The sequence below is a fragment of the Zosterops lateralis genome (genome assembly GCF_965231275.1).
Source record: "Zosterops lateralis genome assembly, chromosome: 8".
Taxonomy (NCBI): Eukaryota; Metazoa; Chordata; class Aves; order Passeriformes; family Zosteropidae; genus Zosterops; species Zosterops lateralis.
This window is the reverse complement of record NC_139768.1, coordinates 29935667-29954740: the sequence shown is the minus strand read 5'-3', so window position 1 is coordinate 29954740 and position 19074 is coordinate 29935667. Positions and strand designations below refer to the sequence as shown.

The window sequence follows — 19074 nt, the reverse complement described above, 5'->3', positions numbered from 1 at the left end:
AGCTCTGATTGCCAGTGCAAACCAGCCTGAGATAATCATCCAGTGCACATGGAATATCCTGAGTTGAAAGACCCATCAGGAGGATGAAGTCCAACTCCTGGCCCTGTACAGGACACTCCAGGAACCCCCCTGTGCCTGGTAATGTTGTCCAAACACTTCTGAAATACTGCCAGGCTTGGTGCTGAGGCAGAACCTCCAGGGCAGTTCAGTCAGACTTCAAAGAGCTTTAAAAGTTTCTCCAAAGCTCAGATAGCTGTTTTTTGTGCTTGAACCATTTTAACAAGTAACAATACAGATTACATAGTGACTAGTTTGTTAATAGTAATTCAGGTAATAAAATATCCACTGCATCTTGCTCAAAGCAGCATTTATTAAAGATAGCATCAAGATAAGTCAATGCATAATGAAGTTTCCATCCTACAAATATGTAAACAAGTTGACAGCAAGTTATTATTACAATATAAAAATTAAAGCTTACATTGCATTTTTTTAAAGCTACTACCTTCAGTCCAAATGTATATTCTCTGGTTTGTAGCATTTAAAAATACAAGTTCTTGAAAAATATTAAAGTATTGCCTTTGCACATACATTTTTGTAGAAAAAATACTTTAAAATACCAACTTCCCATTAATAAAAGCAACACCAAAAATAAAACGCATTTTTATCATGAACAGCACGCTGAATGTGTCCAGCATTTTCTCCACCATTCTCTTTTACCAAGTTATTTTCTATTTTAAGATTCATTATAGTTTGTATGTTGGATATTATTCAGTTACTTTCACATACCAAAGGAATCAGCAATATTAGCAATTACATTGTAATCAAAGTCCAGCCTAAGCTGATTTGCAGCTGAGGCCACCAATTTAATCCTCATCTCAGACTGGGTATTTTAACAAGTCCAGTAGAGGCTCTTGCTAAAAGAGCTAAGTCAGTTCAGATATATTTTGGAAAGGTTTGAAACCTTGATATGATTTAAATGGAAATACATATTCTCTTTTAATGCACTTTTAAACCCCAAGTCTTTGTTTAACTACATTAGCAGTCCTGTTGGTGGCAGTCAGTCAGTTCTCAGAAAACACTTTGTTCAGAAGATTAGATAATTTGACATGAACTACATTTTACATTCCAAATCCAAAAAGAATGTTAAACATAAGTTTTTAACTTTTTTTTTTTCAAGAAGTTTCCTGGCAAGAGCTAGACAGATGACTTCTGCAGTTGCTAAGGCAAGAAAAGTTTGAAAATTCCCTGTAACCAAAGTTAAAGTATTGCAGTATTTCAAAACCAAACTAAATTCCACAAGGAGAGAGAACCACGTATCACTGGGATGAAAGCCAATCATGCCATTGTGCCCTGACAAGCATCAGCTAACAATGAACAGTAAGAGGAAAAAAATGAAGATAATCCAGTGAACCAGTTTGAGGATGAATTCAAAGATCAAAATCAGGCTGGCAATAAAATATTTTTATAGTTGGCTATTAGACTGAAGGACAACAGCTAGGAAAACATTGAAGGTTTGATAATGTAGAAGAGTTATCTGAAAGAACAGAAGTACATTTATATGCAAACAGTAATGAAAATGAATAACACTGCCAGTTTTTCTAATTCTGTGTAAGTTCCAGAAAGAGGAGGATTTATTTAGCCTTTATCACTACTGAGTTAGCAAGTTAAATCTGCCAGAAGTTACAGCCTCAGGTACTCAGAGACACACAGAGCAACTTCCTGGCAGGAGTGTGGTAGAGCCTAAAATACTTCAATGATCTCTAGCCTTAGAGATGTGTTAAAAACAACCCCCAGAACAGGATCTACATGAACTTGTAACAGGGACTGTAATTCTGAAAAAATGGCTTACCCTACTCCTTCGGGCAGGATTATGATTTATAGAAAGATGATTTTTTTTTTTTTTGCCATGCTTGCTGGTAAACCATGATTAGTCAGAGCAAAATGTGTCAGCAAGTGCTCAACTGTACAGTAAGAGTTAGAGATTCCAGGCCCAGGTTAGTCTACTGTTCAGAGAGGGGTGAGATGCAAATACAAAAGCTTTGGGTTCCTTAGTGTCTTATATGCCTTAACACACAGACAAGCCTCAGGGAAACAGAGGAGAAGCACAAACATTCCTGGGGCAGAAGTCCCACACTCCCAGAGAGGTTGCTTTTGTGATCTCTTCTTGCCCACAGCTCCTTAGAAAAGCTGGATAACAAGGTACAGTTTTGGAGAGGGGATGGGATTTTTGCACTGTACTCATTTGGGAGGGAGCAGCCTTCCTGCCTTCTGCTATCAAACTCTGTTTGTGAGTCCAGTATTAAAAGCTTTAGCCTTTTAACCACACCTGGCCTGCTGGGACTTTTCACTAAAGCACTGAGGTTCCTCACAGAGGCTCAAAGGGCTGTTGCACTTGAGCACAGCTTTGCTCAGGGCTTGCAGACACTTCCCACCAACACAGACCAGCTGCACCCAGACCCAGAGAATTCAAACCCTGGCCCAAGTGTGCAGAGGACCACTCTGAATGCCAGTCTGTGCTGCAGACCACCAACTGCCTGCCAGCAGTGATGTAACAGAAAAAGAACTGCAGCAGGTCCAAGCCTCAGGAATATATTTAAAATCTCTGCAGAAGACTTGCAGATGCCTGTCAATCCCTGGGGGAAGGTCTAAGGACTGAAGTCAGAGATCCAAGGGTAAGAGGAATCCATGCCATTTTCTCTTGGAGGGGACTCACGAGCTCTGTCCCAAAGGTACATAATAAAATACAGTCTGCAAAAAGTGAGTGGTTTCTCCCTGAATCCACAGGAGAAATAGAGTCACACAGAAAACTAAAATCAGCCTAATTCTCAAAACTGCAGAAAATAGTACCAAAGGTGGCCTAAAAAAGTAATTTTGACAAGTTACTGCACTGAAAGACATTTCAAAATTAATCCCTGTGCAGGTGTGCCATGGGACTCCTGGTTATAAAATGACTGACTAAATCAACTAGACTCTTAGAAGAAGCTATTTATATGCAAATATTATAGTAATAACTTTAGCAATAAAAAAAGTACTACACAGACCATTTTAGAATCCACATATGGTATGAAATACACACTCATACATTTTCTAAAGTACACATATATATAAATATATTTGTTCTTAAAGCAATGTAAAGCAAAACTAAACCAGGGCCTGACTAAGCTATCATACATGCCTTTATGGCAGCATGACTTGAACACTCAGCTCATGGGCTGATCAGATCCCTGAGGGGTATCACTGGAATTGCTACAAGTTTTACTTACCACCATTTTAACCAAAAACTGACTGAAATCAGGTTACATCTCTTTAGATGGAGGAAGACAGACACAAACAAAACAACCCCACAAGCAAAAAAAAAAAAAAAAAAGCCAAACCCTAGCTCCCCAAAAAACCACACAGACAAAACCCACACAGCCCTATAATACATAGAAAGGCACCTGATAATATCATTAGTAGCAGATATCTACAGCATCCTTAGTGTACTTAAGGAATCAATTAAGTTTAAAAAAGATCATGAAATACAAGAATTGCTGGCATTCAAAACATAACTCTAACCTACCTAGCAAGTCAGTAAAATGACATGTGCAGTTGTAAATCAGTGTGCAAAACCATACAGTTTTGCATAAAGTGCTGTATGTACCCCAGTTTGCTAAGCTTGGCAATATGATGCAGGATGATTATGTTAAGGATGTATCCTACCCACCTCATCTTTCCTTTTTCTTTCCCACTATCATCCATTGTCCTTTAAACTGTACATTTAAAAGTTACACAAAGGCCTTTGCAGGAATTGTAGTTGAGAAAAATATTTCAAGTATCTCTATCTTTCAATGTAAACTTGGGGGCACTATGGTCAGTTTTCACAAGCTCTAGATACTTACAGTTTCTGCTAATTGAATTGGAGTTGCAATGATTTCAATCTGTTCAATACCTCTGGCAAAAGAGTATTTCCTATTACTCATTTAACTCCTATTTAAGGAGTGCTGAAATTCATGCTGTCATTTGTCCAGATTTAAATCTCAACAATAAGTAAGTATAGAAAAATAGAGTAATACTTTATCTGATCACTTGGGCTCACAAAACCAAGTCCTACCACATCTGTCCATACAGACTCATTTGGGAATTGGACACAGATCTTTAACACTTGAATTCAAGTTATTATAGTACAGCAGTTTCTCTTGCAGGCATTGTGCAGTACACTTAGAAGTATACAGCAGGTCTCTTCTTTACTCTGTATTTCAGTGATCCATATCGTGTCTGAGGGGAAAAATAAAATCATTACAAGGAGCTGAGTCACACCAAGCAGAAATATGATCCACCTCCCCACTAATCCTATTTAGCAAATGTCTTTCGATGTGCTTTGGACACCCCAGTTTCACTAAGAGAATCCACCTATGACTGAATAAGATAATTTCAACAGAATTGGCAAGAAGAGTAAGGATCAACTGTTTTCCTGGAATGACCCAAAAACTTTTAAGAGACTCCACAGAGATTTATCCTGATGAATCTTCAAATTTTGTGATGCATACACATATAAAGTGCATTGAAGGCTAACTAGGGTCTTTGTAGATCAAAAAGATCAGGCCATGTGTCTATGAGAACTAAAAAATTCTGAATATTTTCTATCCATTAAACAGCAGATGTTTAAATGTGCACAACATGCAGATGATAGTACTGCTATCCATACCCCTTTCAAGGTGAGCAGTTCCTGAAACCAGGCTTGGTGGGGCCAGAATTAGCATTACGAACACAGAGCCTGTTCCATCTCCTCTCCCTTGCTCCTTGCTTCCTTCATTTCATTCACGTGTTCCCCTAAACACTCCAAACTACAAAAGCTCCAAACTTAGATATTGTTATCACATACTTCCTTCCCCATTTAGCATTCTAGAACCCAGTTATTGCTGACAATTTCTACAAGATTAAAAAGAAAAATAAATTTCTGCACTATGAAAAATGCCAATATACACTGAAAAAAACCTCAGTTTGTTTGTTTTGTACTTGCCTCTTTACGGCCTTTAATGGTTTTCACAGATTTCATACTCTGAGTTCTTCTAAGGCCTCTCTGAGCAAACATTTCATCTTCTGAATGTGTCCCCTCCATCTCTTCATCTGTTTTATCATCTCCAGGATTTTTTTCCAGTGGAGTTTTGTAACCTTTAAAAAAAATAATTTTAAAAAATAACTAACTTTTTGATTTCTAAGAAAGCCATGATTTTCACCTTTAACACACATGATTTCTCCTTTTAAATGATGTGCTCATTTCAAAACAGAAACATCTACCCTGCCACGAGTTTGGTACTTCTAATCCTGCCACTTGGTCCCACAGGTGTGTAATGCAGTGATTGTTCAGCTGTCAAACCTAAAACCACAAGTCTGCTGACATCTTCTGCTTTACACTGAACTGCAAAAACCTTGGTGGTCATCTTAAGAAGTACTTCAGATTTTTGGACACAATCAGCAAGAGAGGGAGGTTACACTTATATAAGCCTTTAAAGGTCCTTTCCAACACAAACCAGTCCTTGACTCTCATTCATAGATCTTTCTCCATACCCTCGTCCTCCTGCATTCTAACACCAAAGCTCCTTTCGGATCCGTAAGACACCAAAGTACCGTTGTTGAGGGTTGTTAACATCCTGCAAAACCAGGACCAAGGTTATTACCTCAGACTCTCGCTAGAGGGCACAAACTGCTTAAAAACACAACCCCAAAAGCTCCTTGGGGTCCAACAGCCCCGATTCCCCATCACAGACCTGTCACAGCTCCCAAATCCAGTCTGATTCCTTCCTCTGCCAAACTCTCCTTTTATCTCACAATCTATAGGCTGTAACACTCAGCAACACCTTTTAGACTCCAAACCAAACTTTATCAATGACCTGTGTACATTTCATCTTAAGCCAATATTTTATTTAGGCTGAGCTAATTTTTTTCCTCTTTTTTTTTTTTTTTCCCTAGGAATTAGAATCACATCCTCTATTCCACAGCAACTTGAGGCAGACATTCTGTCATTCTCCTCTGCCATTTTAGAGGCAACACATCTCTGCTTCCAGTACAGCTTCAATTCATCTTTTTCAATACAAAAGATTTGAATCATATCTGTTTCTCTTTTTCAGAGTAGCAGTGTCTGCAGTGACACCAATACTTCCTTATCTGTGTTTGTAACACCTGGTGCATCAGCATCCCATCCACCTTTTTCACAGTAAGCACACACTGCCAGCTCAGCATCCTCCTGTGATCCATGTCCTACAACTTGGCCTTTTCAAACAATCGGCACACAACTCCCAACCCAGACCACAAAAAATATTCTGTTGCTAAGCACAACAGAATATTGCTGCACAGTGTTCCTAAATCTATGTGTACTTTTGATCTTTTAAAAGTTTCTAATGCTGAAGAAAATTCAAAGAAAACATGAGAGGTGTATGCCAGACAGGAGACCAGGAGCAGAAACAATTAACTAAATTCAACTAACTGTAAGAAAGCTTTTTGACATTTGAGATAGAATCTCACAATCAGTGATTATTTATACAATATAAACTGAAGCATTTTTTAAAAAAATCAAATTTAGAGCATTTTCAAGCTATTTCAAATAGGTAAGTAATGCTGTCTGACTGAGGAACAGACCCTGCACAACAGCTGCAGTGACATCATCTCTAGTGCAGCTCTTCATGAATTCTTGGCTTTCTCTCCAGCCAGAAGCTCCAGTTCACACTGCCCTGCACAGGATCCCTTCTGGAAACAATGTGCAATTCAGCCCAGGTTCCTTCAGCTGGCCATCTCTTCCTCAGAATGGGCTACCACACTATTCATGGAATCCCTTGGACCCCACAAACACTACCCCTCCCCAAAACAGAGGTAGGAGAAGGAATGACAGGCTTAGGTGAAAAGAAACAGCCCAGATCTACTTCTTCTGTGGGAACTAACAGCTCCTTTACATCATAGCCTTGCCATTTAAAAAGCTGTAGTTACCAGACTTGCAGCAAAACCTTCCTTCAAGCATCACAAGCTCAAGAGCAAAGTGATGATGGCAATAACGGTCCATGTAATATAATAATGAAATAGTAGTATCTCTGAACAAAACCATGTATTGGTCACCACACACCATCTTCTGAGTGTTAATGGGCATCAGTCCATTATGACAGCTTGATGCCTTTATTACCCCTATCACCATATACAATTTTACATTTTGATCTATTACTACAAACTTGGTGAATTAATTTCTATTAATTTTCTCTTCTATTTATGAGCTTCCATATGTTTTCATGTTTAACTTCTTGTATATTTGTCACAGAAACACCACTTAATCACATGTTTGACTTACAATTAAGTTTTACTTTGGTAATAAATTCTTGTTGCCAATTGGCAAAGACAGGAGTAATGAATACATTATGATTACACAGAGTGGATGTGAGAAGAAAGTAATTAAGGAAGGATTTCTTAACTGTCATCATTTACTTGGCTTGAGTGTACTCTGTTTTAGTGTACTGGAATTCTTTGAGGCCTTTTCCATTTAGAAACGGGGTAAATTAATTTCTGTCTTCCACTTCTGCTTTGGGTGAATTTTTCTTTTAGGTAGGAAAAAAAAAAAAAAAGATACATACCTGAAGGTTCACTTGCAGAGGCTCTGGTTTTCTTTTTAGCTTCTGGCAATGTCTGATAAGGTCTCTGTCCAACAGGCTCATCTCCTTGTATAGTAGTCAAATCGTGCATACTGAAACTTCTCAGTTTCTCAGTTATTGCACCTTGGCTCTGAAATACAACAACAGTATCTTTGGAAACCAGGCAGAGGTTTAACTTTGCTGCTCAGCTTGGATTAAGATGTTTAAGCCCATGCTTCCTTACTGCACAACAAAACACATTGAGCGTACACATGCAGCTGCTTTACATTTGATTTAGGTATTGCTTTTACTCACACTGAACTGTACATTGCTCCCAGCTGACAAAGCTCCACAAGCTACCAGCTTAATTACAAATGCTGCATTTCACTCCTTTAATCTGAGCAAATAAAGACTTCTTGAGTGAGGGCAAGTGTTTAAAAGAAACACACATCAGAAATGCTCACTTCAAACACGGTAGTTCAAGGTAGCAGGACAGTAACCCTTCCACTTTAAACAGCATGGTTGAAGATAGTTTTCTGCTATTTTGTATTTATCCTCTACAAATTTGAATAAAGTTAAGGAGAAAAGTGTTAAAAATACATTCTGTAACATTAACTGAGAAATGTAACAAGAACTGAGAAACTGGCAGCACTACAAAAGCAGCTTCAGTTGACAGAAACTTGAAACCACAAACCAAAGAGGTCCTGCCTGGACTCCAGGCTAGCAGGTCCTATTACTAATATAGCTTTACTGACATAATACCAATGCAAAATCTAATGCCACACAGGAGAATAGTTAAGCACATATGAACATTAAGTATTCCTTCTCCAATTGTCTTCACTTCTTTTCTATATGGAACATATGGAAATTTCCCTGTTGGAAAGAAAGGTCATCCAGCAGCTCTTTCATCTTACATCAGATGATGTTATTATTAAAGCATTAAAGATTAATTTATTGCATAAGCAACTAAAAGAATAAGACCATGAGAACAAGTACTCAAAGTCATGTTAAAATAACACTTAATTCTTCCCTCTCTGGCATAAGGCAAAAAATAACCATTTCAGGGAAAGGTTGACAAGCCCATGCATGAATTCCACTTCAAGCAAGTGTTAAAGACTTTGTTCCATTCTTACAAATGAAGCTTTTAAGTAAAATTCTTCCTTTGAGCAGCACGTTAGCTAGCAGGAGCACAAAGCTGGGCACAATTCCATACACCTTTCTCCAACAGCACCAGCAGAAGGGAATTCTGGTGCTGCTGGCCACAGCCATTTGTTCCCACTCCCATGACAACAACTGTTTGCAATTGGCAGAACAGCACACTGAATTATTCCATGTTAAAAATAGCCATGTAAAGTGAAGAGAGTTGAATTAAAGCTCCTTAAGTCTGGGTGGGTACCAAAGGGCAGGGGGGAAAGTGGCTGAAACCTAATATTGACTTTCTAATGACTAATTATTAATACAATATATAAAATTAACACAGTGGACAGCATGCTGCTCAAGCATGACAAATTCCTGCCCCACCATTCATACATTGTAACCAAACAATAGCAAAAAAAGGTTTCTTGTGAGAGAAGTAGAAGCCTTAACTTTTCTCTCTCTTCCTACATACTTGTAGATTACCCAGTTCTCAAAAATTTAATCACAGCTTGCCTTTGAGTTAAAATGCACTACGAACACTGTACAGTGTCTATATTAAAGATTACAGAAATCCAGAAGCCAAATTTATTCCCTGAAATGGCTTAAGGTGGGTCTCCTAAGGTTCCTACTAAGGCAGGAAAAATCCTGCCCTTCCACTACTCCACTTCTTGCACTGAAAAAAGCATTTCAAGTCAATTACATCAGGAACCAGCTGTGCCTGAGAACTTTATCAGCTGCCAGGACACGGAGAAGAGAACTGGAGAAAGAACTGCTTCTTTTGACAAGTAACAGCTCACAGTATATATGTTACTCTGCCATAACACACAAGACTGTTCATCAGTCTGTGTCCAATGCTTAAAGAGGTTAAACAGGACTCAAGTCTCAGTCACTGAACACTGGGGTGAATACATAAAATGGAGACTTAGCTGGTTCTCAGCAGAATCCATACAAATTCAGCACAATTCCACTCACCAAGTGTGAACAGAGTCTGCTTAAAATAGTGACAGAAGCTGGTTTTGGCCAGCAGCAGATGTATAGAAAGACACTTGTTTAGTTGCCCAGCAAGTTCATTCATCATGTGATATACTAAAAAAAGACATTTGGAAACTGTACAGAATAATGCAATTAAGATTATAACAACTAACATACTAAGAATTCACACCACAAGCCTGTATTTCATATTCCACTGTAGATAGAGGACTAGATCCAAGTCAGGAACATTCAGCTCTATTTTCTAGTGCAGCTTTTGGATACAGAATTTTGTTTTTCAAAGGGGAAAAAACATCAAGTATATGCTATAAAATAACATTGTGCCCTTAACCAAACTGCACCGTTGAGCTGGAGCTCCTGTGGAGCTCTGCCTCATTCAGGGAGGACCTGATGGCTTCATACAATGGGCCCTTCGTTCCATAACTTGCCAAGATGGAAAGTTTTACTCAAGTTACACACAGAAAGCATTAAGAAGTTTGAAAGGATATATACACAGATAAAGATGCAGCACACATGCCTGAGAGCCACAGCAGGAATGGAAGCTGCACAGCCACTGCTGTGCTGGACAGTCCCCATCACACATTACATTAATCCTGTGCAGGTACTCCCTACAGTGCCCCCAGTCCCTATCCCACCCCTGGGAACATCCAGTCCAGCCAAATCAGCATTGATTTCTACTTTAATTCCATTGCACAGACTGAAGGACAAATTTCAAAGTGTTCTGTGGGAGTGTACAGATCACTGTGCTCACACTGCACGTAAGACTTAAGAAGATTCTTCCACCCCCATGCCCAAAAAGCAGCAGTTAATTGCTTTTTGCTGAAACAAAGCATTCTGTGAAGATCTGGATTACTATCAGCTCAGGATGGAAGTCTGGCTGAAATATATTAAATTCCTTCCTACTGCAGGAAATGTGAGATTAAATACCCTCTACTGCAGGAAACGTGAGAGCAATGTTCACATTTAGAATAATAATGCTTTAAGAGCTTTGATATTTTGTTTAAAAGGTCAAAGAGTTACGGCTTGAAAGCAACTCGTTTGCCCTAAAAACTGAAAGCAGAGCAATTCAGTTGTAGGTGGAGCTGAAGAGGCTCTCTTGCCCCCACTGCCACGCCATGGAGGTGGCAGCAGCCATCCCCTGTCCCCAGATATGCACACCCTGAGATGCTGCTCGGGAGAAGGTGGCAGAGCAGGTACCAGTGGTGGCCCATTACATCACACATCAGGCTGCACTCAGCCCACAGGCTGGTGACTAAATTACAGCACAAAGGATTGGGACACATACATTTCCAATTACAATGCCAGTGGGAGAACAGAATTAATCACACACCTTCAGCACTAAAATTTCTGTGTAGGCAAACACTGAAGAGAGATGAACTGTGAGGTCTGTGTGTAGTCTTAAACAAAATGCAAGTCTTAAAGAATGATTTTCTTCATTATTAAACAGCATTTCCTAAAACATACTAAACATCTTTTGGAGTCCACGTTCATTAGCAATGACCAATGTGAAACACTAATTAAAGTTTCAATTTGTTTCTTAATCATTTTTTAAAAATAAATATAGCCTATTTAAGGGTCTCCTTTCAAGACTACTTGGCCTCTAGTAAGCTATTAGTGTGCAATTTCATCAGCTGACCCTCATATATGAAATGTCACTTTCTATTCTTTTATTGACCATGTACTTTCATAGTCTGTATGCTTAACCCAGGGAAGCTGCTGTAAACAAACACCACGATGTTTTCCGCAGGGACTCTTTGTTTTTTAAATTGGACTTGCACCCCTCCGTGGCCAGGATCACTGACTGAAGCTGCCTGCCTTCCCTGGACGAGCATGCAGCACCCACATTCTCAGCTGTTCTCCCCCGATCCCATCCAAGCTGACAGGGAATGGCTTCTGCTCCCTCTCAACCTGGAGAGGGACTGCTGGCCCGTGGATAACCTCTGCAGCACGCCAGGCAGCCCCAGCAGGGAGCAGGATGAAAGCAGCATTGCTCCCCACAGTGACACTGGCTGTGTGCCACAGCTGGCTGCAAGACTTCAACCTCCTTCCTCTGCCATGTCCCGAGTGGGGCCAAGGGAAGTGTCATCAGGCCAGGAGAAAAACATTCCATCAGCAAAAAGGCACTAGATTCAGGATGACTAGAAGGCATTCAGAAAACATAGCCCTCAAAACATTATCACCACCACCACACTTTACAAATTAGCACTATTTGTGTGACCTCATAAAGAGGCCAGAGTATTTCACAGATTAAGAGCAATCCCTCTGCTCATAGTGATAAATGTAGCAGTTTTCACCAAGAAATGTGAATTCATGAAACTGAAACATAAAGGTAGCCATCATCTCAGAAGACCTGAAAAGCAGATGCATTAAAGTATGACATGACTATTGAGCTATTGAGACATCTTGTTTCTGATTTTTTTTTTGTTCAGTATGTAAAAATCAACAGGTCTCTAAATCTCCTGAAATCCTGATTTTACAAAGATTTGTTTTCTGACATGCTAATTTAACACAATTTATTTTGCTAATGTGTGCTATTTAGCAGGCTTTGAAACACTACATTTTATATGGACAGTGGCTAACTAGTACCAGCTAAAAATATCAGCATGAGAATGTAAGCTATAAGCCACTACTCCTGCCAAATACATTCAAATTTAACTATAGGGGAGCAGGTTTAAATCTATGTCAAATTTCAGTAGAGTGACCTGGCTGGCTGCACCAGCCTCCCTAACAGAGCCAACAAGTCTTTTAATTGTAATCCCCTATTCCTTTGACAATCCTTGAAGAAAATCACTCTCCCCATATTTGATATTCAAAATACATCAGCAAGTTTCCAAGCCACTTTTAACACCCTCCTAAAATCAACATAAGCAGCTTTCTTGGATACTTTAGTGTCTTTTGACACAGGTTTAATTTTGTACATGTGTTTAGCCTCTCCCCCTCTCCTAATCTGAGATCTGCTATGTCAGAATAAGCATGTGTGCTGTATTTTAAAAAAAAAAGGTGAAAAAAAGAACAGTGATGAAAGTGTCTCCTCTTTCCCATCAAGAATGATCCCACTACTACAATTCCACTGCTGAAATCCTATAGCAGGCTCCACCAGCTCTTGGTGACGGGATAATCTTTCCACCTGCTGGAGGCAGCAGTCAGCTCTTGAAAAACAGGGAACAAAATCAAGAACACATGCATTGTGTCCATTTGCCTGCATGGAGCAGGCACACTCAGCATTTTGGAATGGCAAACCCAAGAGGCTTAACATGCCAAAATAAAGATCTTTTCCAGTGAGTCTCCTCTTTCATGCTGTTTAAAAATCATGCCTATTTTAGGTCTTTGGTATTGTGGTGGTTGTTTTTCCGAAGCATCTGATCTGCACTGAACTAATTCTGTACAAATATTCATGAGCATGTTTAACAAGTTTTAACAAATAGAGCAGGCATCTTGCCAGTCACAGCTGAATAGCAATGAAATCTAAACACAGACAATTCAGAAAAAGTTATTCATTGTTTCAGAACAAAGTGGGAGGAGATATTAGTGTTATTTATTTTACACCCTAAAAATTAACAAGGAAATATCCAACCATAGCCAAACATGAGGAAGAAACACAAAGCATAAGAACCCTTACAGGTGCTTACTGTAATAAAATTGTAATGCAAAGAACTTTGCATTTTAGCAATTAAATTTTTTTCCCAATAGAGCACTTTGGGTGTGTGTTTGTTGGGTTTGTTTAAATACCCTATTTTCACTCTGGATACTTTCATCCCTTTGGAGGTGCACTCGATCACATTCTAAACTATTTCATGTCTCAAGGCAATATTAAGAATTTGAATAACAAAAAAACAACACCCTAGTGATCAAACTTAATCACTTTCTCAGTATTTTAGGCTCATTATGATCATATTTAAAAACAAAAGGTTTTAATGCTACCACCCACATGTATCTTTAAAAATAGAGAAAATGAACAAACAAGATATGCATGACTAGTTTTCCAAAGCTTTTGGAGGTACCATCTGAAAATGTAGTTGTTAGGAATGTCTTTTATTTATAATGCAGGAAGTTCACATGAAGCCCAGACATTTAAGCTAAATGCCAGCTGTACATACTCAGCTTTGGCAGCCAGGGATCTCTACACTGTTTTCTGTTATCTACTGACAGTGTTCAGGTTTTCAGTGCTGTTACTATGAGCACAATGGTTCCATTTATTCCCTGGAAGAAATTAATCCTGATTGCTTTAAACCTGTGATTTCACTTGGACATACACCTTTTTCTCCCTATACTTTCTTTTTTTGTGTGTGTGTTTCGGTTTAAATTACTATTAGGTTGGATGCACGTTGTCTGAAGTGTATTCCTCTCAGTGGTGCACAAACTGTTTAGAATCTTACACATAAGCTTGTATTTTGTCTTCCTAGACCCAGAGCCCTCTGAAATACTGAAGGTGATGAGGTTTTGTAGGAACGTAATCTGGGAAAAACTATCTCATAATTTAATGGAAAATACATGACAAAGCAAGTGTATGCTAAACACTGACAGGCAGGCTTATGCTTAGTATATTAATTTAATAATTCACACAACAAGTGGCAAACAGGTTAATTGTGTCAAGATAATTTTTATCCATGGTAGTAGTCTTTCATGCCTTAATTCATATGTGGCATTACCTCAGGTTGATTGGAGAAAAACAGTAGAAAAGCCAGAAATCCTTTTAAAAGTTTGTTTATCAACAAGAAAGCACAACAGAGACAGAAAAGAAACAATGGTCATCTTTATTAAAAGCCTGCACAGAAAACTGAATGGTACCTTTTGAATTAGAGTAAACTGATCCCCATCATCCAAGAAATAACTACAAAACATCTTAAACAAACCAACAAACACAGTATGAGGAGGAGAGGGCTGCAAGCTTTTGCTTGTGTCCGAGGTTTTCAATACACTTGCAGAATTTATCTTTTTATATAAGAGTGGTAAATCCTCAGTACAATCACACTGTTCTATATCAAGCTCCAAAACAATTAATGCAAGCAGAAACTTACCTTTACAGCTGCTGTCACTGCAGCAGTTGCTGCCAAATTCAACCCTTGCCTTCCAAAATTCACCATGGTCTCATAGCCTCTCTCTTTGGCTTGGACGATGTACTCATCAATCTCCTAAAAGAAAAACATATTTAAATTTTAGAGGGCTGTTTATAAGAGAGCAAAGGTACCCCACAGTATTATTTTTCCATCAGTAAAGGACTACAGAAGAAATATTTAAGAAAACATTTAATGGGATATATATTTGTATACAGATATTTCATTCATTACAACTCCCTCATTTTAAAAAAAGATTATATGTGGTCAAACAAGAAGATGAAGTGGATCACTTTTGTACAGCTCAGAAGCATTGCAATAAGTTCCTTACAGAGAATCAGCTTAACTTGTTGGACGGAAATTTTTCAAGAAATAACCTCATCTAACATGAAGTCAGTGAGCTCCCTAGAAAGGTAGAGCAGACTTACAAAGAACTTCCGAAGCCACAGCTTTGAAACAGTTAAGTACCACGGACAATCATGAGAGACATGTTAAGTACCAATAGTTAAGTACCAAGGACAGTCACGACGTTTATCTCCTGGTAAATGCCTGCAGTTGAAGATAAAGTCTGCAAGGTACTTCCCAACACCTTACAGACTACAGGGAAGTATCCCTCCAGTTTACAAAGTTGCAAGTTGTTTATAGCACAACCTTCAGAAGGTCAAGATGACCTCACTGTTCCTATCAGTGGCAATCTTGTCAGATACCTGCTTTGCCTAATAAAGGCCAAGCCTAGCACCGACCTTCAGGAATGCTATTTTCTGTAGTGTGAGATTTCTCAGTGCTTGTCTTCACACCTTTGCTAATTGCTCTTTCCACACACCCAAACAGGATGCTGAGAAAGAGCTAAGCAGAGCTGTGTCCCTGTCATACTTTGACTAAAGCTAAACATCTTCTAGCTATTTCTATGTTTGGGTATTTACTCTTGCAGGCTGGTGTACCCTTAAAACTAAGTAACGAGTCTCCTATTTCGTCAGTTTGCAAACCAAAAAAAGTTCTCGATGTCAATCATCCTGAGAAGTGTTATTCCTAGTTTATGGCAGAAAAGAATGTTAACATTAACAGCTTTTAGTAAAGCTGTGTTCATAATTCTGCACAGAAAACACTGTACACATGCCTGCAATAGAAAGTCGAGCTACATCACTTCCACTCAACTGGGCTCCTCAGAGTGCATCGAGGAGAGCAGGGAACACAAGCTCTCCTGTCAACAGGAAGCAGGACTTGTCTGCTCAGGCAAGTTAAAGAGGTATAGACATCACTCATGTCCATTTGCCTCTGCTCATCCAAACCGTGCTGCCTGGCAAGGCAGTAACAAGCTGATCTGCTTTTATAGGGTATCCAGCAACAGCTTTTATTTCAGCATATGGTGTTTCCATATTAGGCATTAAAAATCCGAGAAGTTATTTCTTACCCTTTCTTTAGAAGAAAGCAGTGGGTGGAGGAATTTTCTGTAGATTAAACTTGCCCCTCTAGTATATGGGGAAAGGAGCCAGATAACGAAAGCTATCTTCAGTTCATAGTACAGTGGAAACCTACAGACAAGTTAAAGGTTGCACAAAATCAACAACTGCAGTAAGAAAATGCATAGTAATTCATCATTATGAAGAGATCTTTTCAAAAAACCACAATTATATTAGCATACAGGATTCTTCAAATACAGGAAGTTACATTAGACAAAAATTAAATGAGTTATGGATTTATGGACTACTGCCATTTAAGAAATGAAAACAGTTAATATACTTGCTTTTCATTACACATTCCTGCACAGAGAAATGCTAGGCCATCCTATTAAGAGTTCCATTTCCCTATTCAGTTTCTACAGTGAAGCTGGAAATGTTCTAGTCCCTACTTCAAGTGACAGTGTACAGCAAACTTGAAAACAAGTGCTGTTCATCCATGCACCAAGATCTTTTCCTGTAAAAAGGGCTATTCAACAAGCACAGCTTCTCTATCAAAATGAATCAGTACAAATCAAAAAACATCAGAAATAAATACAGTTTCCTCTAGAGTTCATAAAAAGCAGAGTCTTACCAGGAGACTGTTAGGTCAGTTATAGTTTCAGTAACTGTATAAAGAGCAAACACAATCCAGTACATCATCCAGCGAACCTGAAAATTAAAAACCATTTTCATTAAGAGCTTTGATTTCACCTTTACACATAATATAATACACACTGTGCAGTTTGTTCAGAGCTGTCAGAGCAAGAGAGTCAACGGTATCTCAGTCTTCATAAACCAGGTTTCAGGTGAAATGATCAGGGGAAGATCCTGAAAGATTTCTGTTCACAAGTAGAACTGGAGGCAGCTGCAACAAGCTCAGTGAAATGGTTGTGTCACCAGGGTCACCACCTCACCTGCTTCACAGATTAGATTCTGTCTCTACGAAGCTTTAGTGATATGGAAAAAAAAAACTAGTGCAGAATTGGCAGATTATCCTAAGTTTGAAGAGCAAATCCCACCGTAACACTAAAGGATATTTCACTCTCTTCCACACTCAACCAAGTGTTCATACCATGCACACCAAAGTTAGCATTAGTGACCTGCTTTCATTTCACAGTATGTGTTATTCAGCTTTACACTGCCATTAAGTTCTATGTGTGCGACTACTGGTATGGTATTAACACTGAGACAAGGCAACATAAAAAGCATTTCCATGGAGATTTTAATTCTGTTCACAGGCCAAGAACTACAAGATTCTTGTTAATAAAATAGCCCACATGTTAATGCTACAGGGGTTTACAGTTATAAACCTTTTTTTTTGTTTAAGGTTTTCACTATATATCATTGCTTTGAAATCAGACAGTGTTCTTAAAATAGCAGAGTTTGTTTTATAACAGTTAAGAGAATCACTTATTTTTCTAGAGCATTTGTTCAAATTTGGTTGCCTAAGCTGATTACATCTTTCAGAATAAATACTACGGAGTTCCCATGCATTTGCCTTCCCTAAGCTATCAGATGCCAAATGCAATGTATTTCCGAAATGGGTCACTGCAAACCACCTCGGTTGTTTGCACAAACTGAACATCCACATGTTCTTTGAATTCCTAGAAAAAAACCCTGCAAAAACACAAAACCATTTAAAAACAAACAAAAACCCAAAACCCCAAACCCAGCAAAGAATAAAACAAAACCACCACAATTGTTAGAGACTAGTTTGAGGCCTAAATTCATGGTACTCTCCTTCAAAGGGAGGAGATATATATATATATTCCTCCCTTTGAAAGTATATTTATATATATATACACCCCTTCCCACAGAGGATGTGGCTCAGATTTAATCTTCACTTTTAAAACAATCTTTTTTGAAGTGGATTTAAATAACTACTCAAAACCTAATGACACACTGCTGCCTATTTCATGGATGTGCATTATAGTTTAAAACCACTTCCTCTGTCAGAACCTGAGACCCATTTATCTTAAATGCTTTTCTGTGCCTCTGTTTGAAAAGAAGCTCAGTCATGTGCTAACATTCTTCACTCCAACCTCTCAGAGGATTTGGATATTTTAGGCTTAGAATACACGAAGACAAAGGTACACAACAGCTGAGGTCATTGCTGAGAGGCCATGTGATATTTAGACTGGTGACCCTTCTGTGAACCAGAGCCAACACCTGAAGGAAAAGAAAATTAAATCCAACCTCACCCTATCAACTGAAGCATTATGTAATGTAATTTCTAAGATGCCATGCAAGACTGTATTTTTCCCCAATATAATTTATCCAGATTGTTGTTTCTTTAATCAACATCTATTTATCCAATTAAGGACAACAGTGGAATTTCTCCTGGGCTGCTAGGAACAGTAAAAAACCACCCTGCAGAAGGGCACAGGAGATCTGCCAGGAGTCCTGCTGAGGACTGGACAAAGATTCTACAAAACACAAATTATATTCTAGCACAACTAATGGAGTAGGTACCACAAGTATCCCTGACAAATGAACCTGAGTGACTTAGAGGGGTTTTCATACCAGAAAGAAAAAAGGACATGAAAAATTGAAGGTCAGATTTTGCACTACCCAGAACATTATCATCATCTACTTTAAGGAACAGAAGGTTCAACTGAGTTTTACTTTTCTTCATGTTAAGTGTGATTAGAAATTTGTTTCATTGAGGTGTTTTTTTTTTTCCTAGCATGCAACTGTTAAGCTCATCTTTGTTGGCTCTGGCTGAAGCACATTCTTTCAGGTCAGGATTTGAAAAGGCTGGTCTGTTCAGACTTATAAACTACATTTCAGATGCTTACTTCAAGCACTTTGGTGCAACACAGTGAAAAAACGTCTCAAATATCTTAGTCAACTCCATTAAACCAG

General features: G+C 38.7%; 1 protein-coding gene across 2 annotated transcripts in view; it reads right to left on the bottom strand.

Moving 5' to 3' along the window:
- Positions 1 to 352: 352 nt before the first annotated feature.
- The window catches only part of REEP3 (receptor accessory protein 3), a 39768-nt gene continuing 21046 nt past the window's right edge, over positions 353 to 19074 (bottom strand). For both annotated transcript variants that reach the window (XM_083866263.1, XM_083866264.1), the window contains exons 3-8: positions 16802 to 16878; positions 16182 to 16302; positions 14735 to 14848; positions 7593 to 7740; positions 5000 to 5151; positions 353 to 4254 (exon numbers count right to left, since the gene is read on the bottom strand). In XM_083866263.1, coding sequence (XP_083722389.1) covers positions 4198 to 4254; positions 5000 to 5151; positions 7593 to 7740; positions 14735 to 14848; positions 16182 to 16302; positions 16802 to 16878 — 669 coding nt within the window. In that variant the 3' untranslated portion in view covers positions 353 to 4197. The remainder of the gene's footprint in view (positions 4255 to 4999; positions 5152 to 7592; positions 7741 to 14734; positions 14849 to 16181; positions 16303 to 16801; positions 16879 to 19074) is intronic.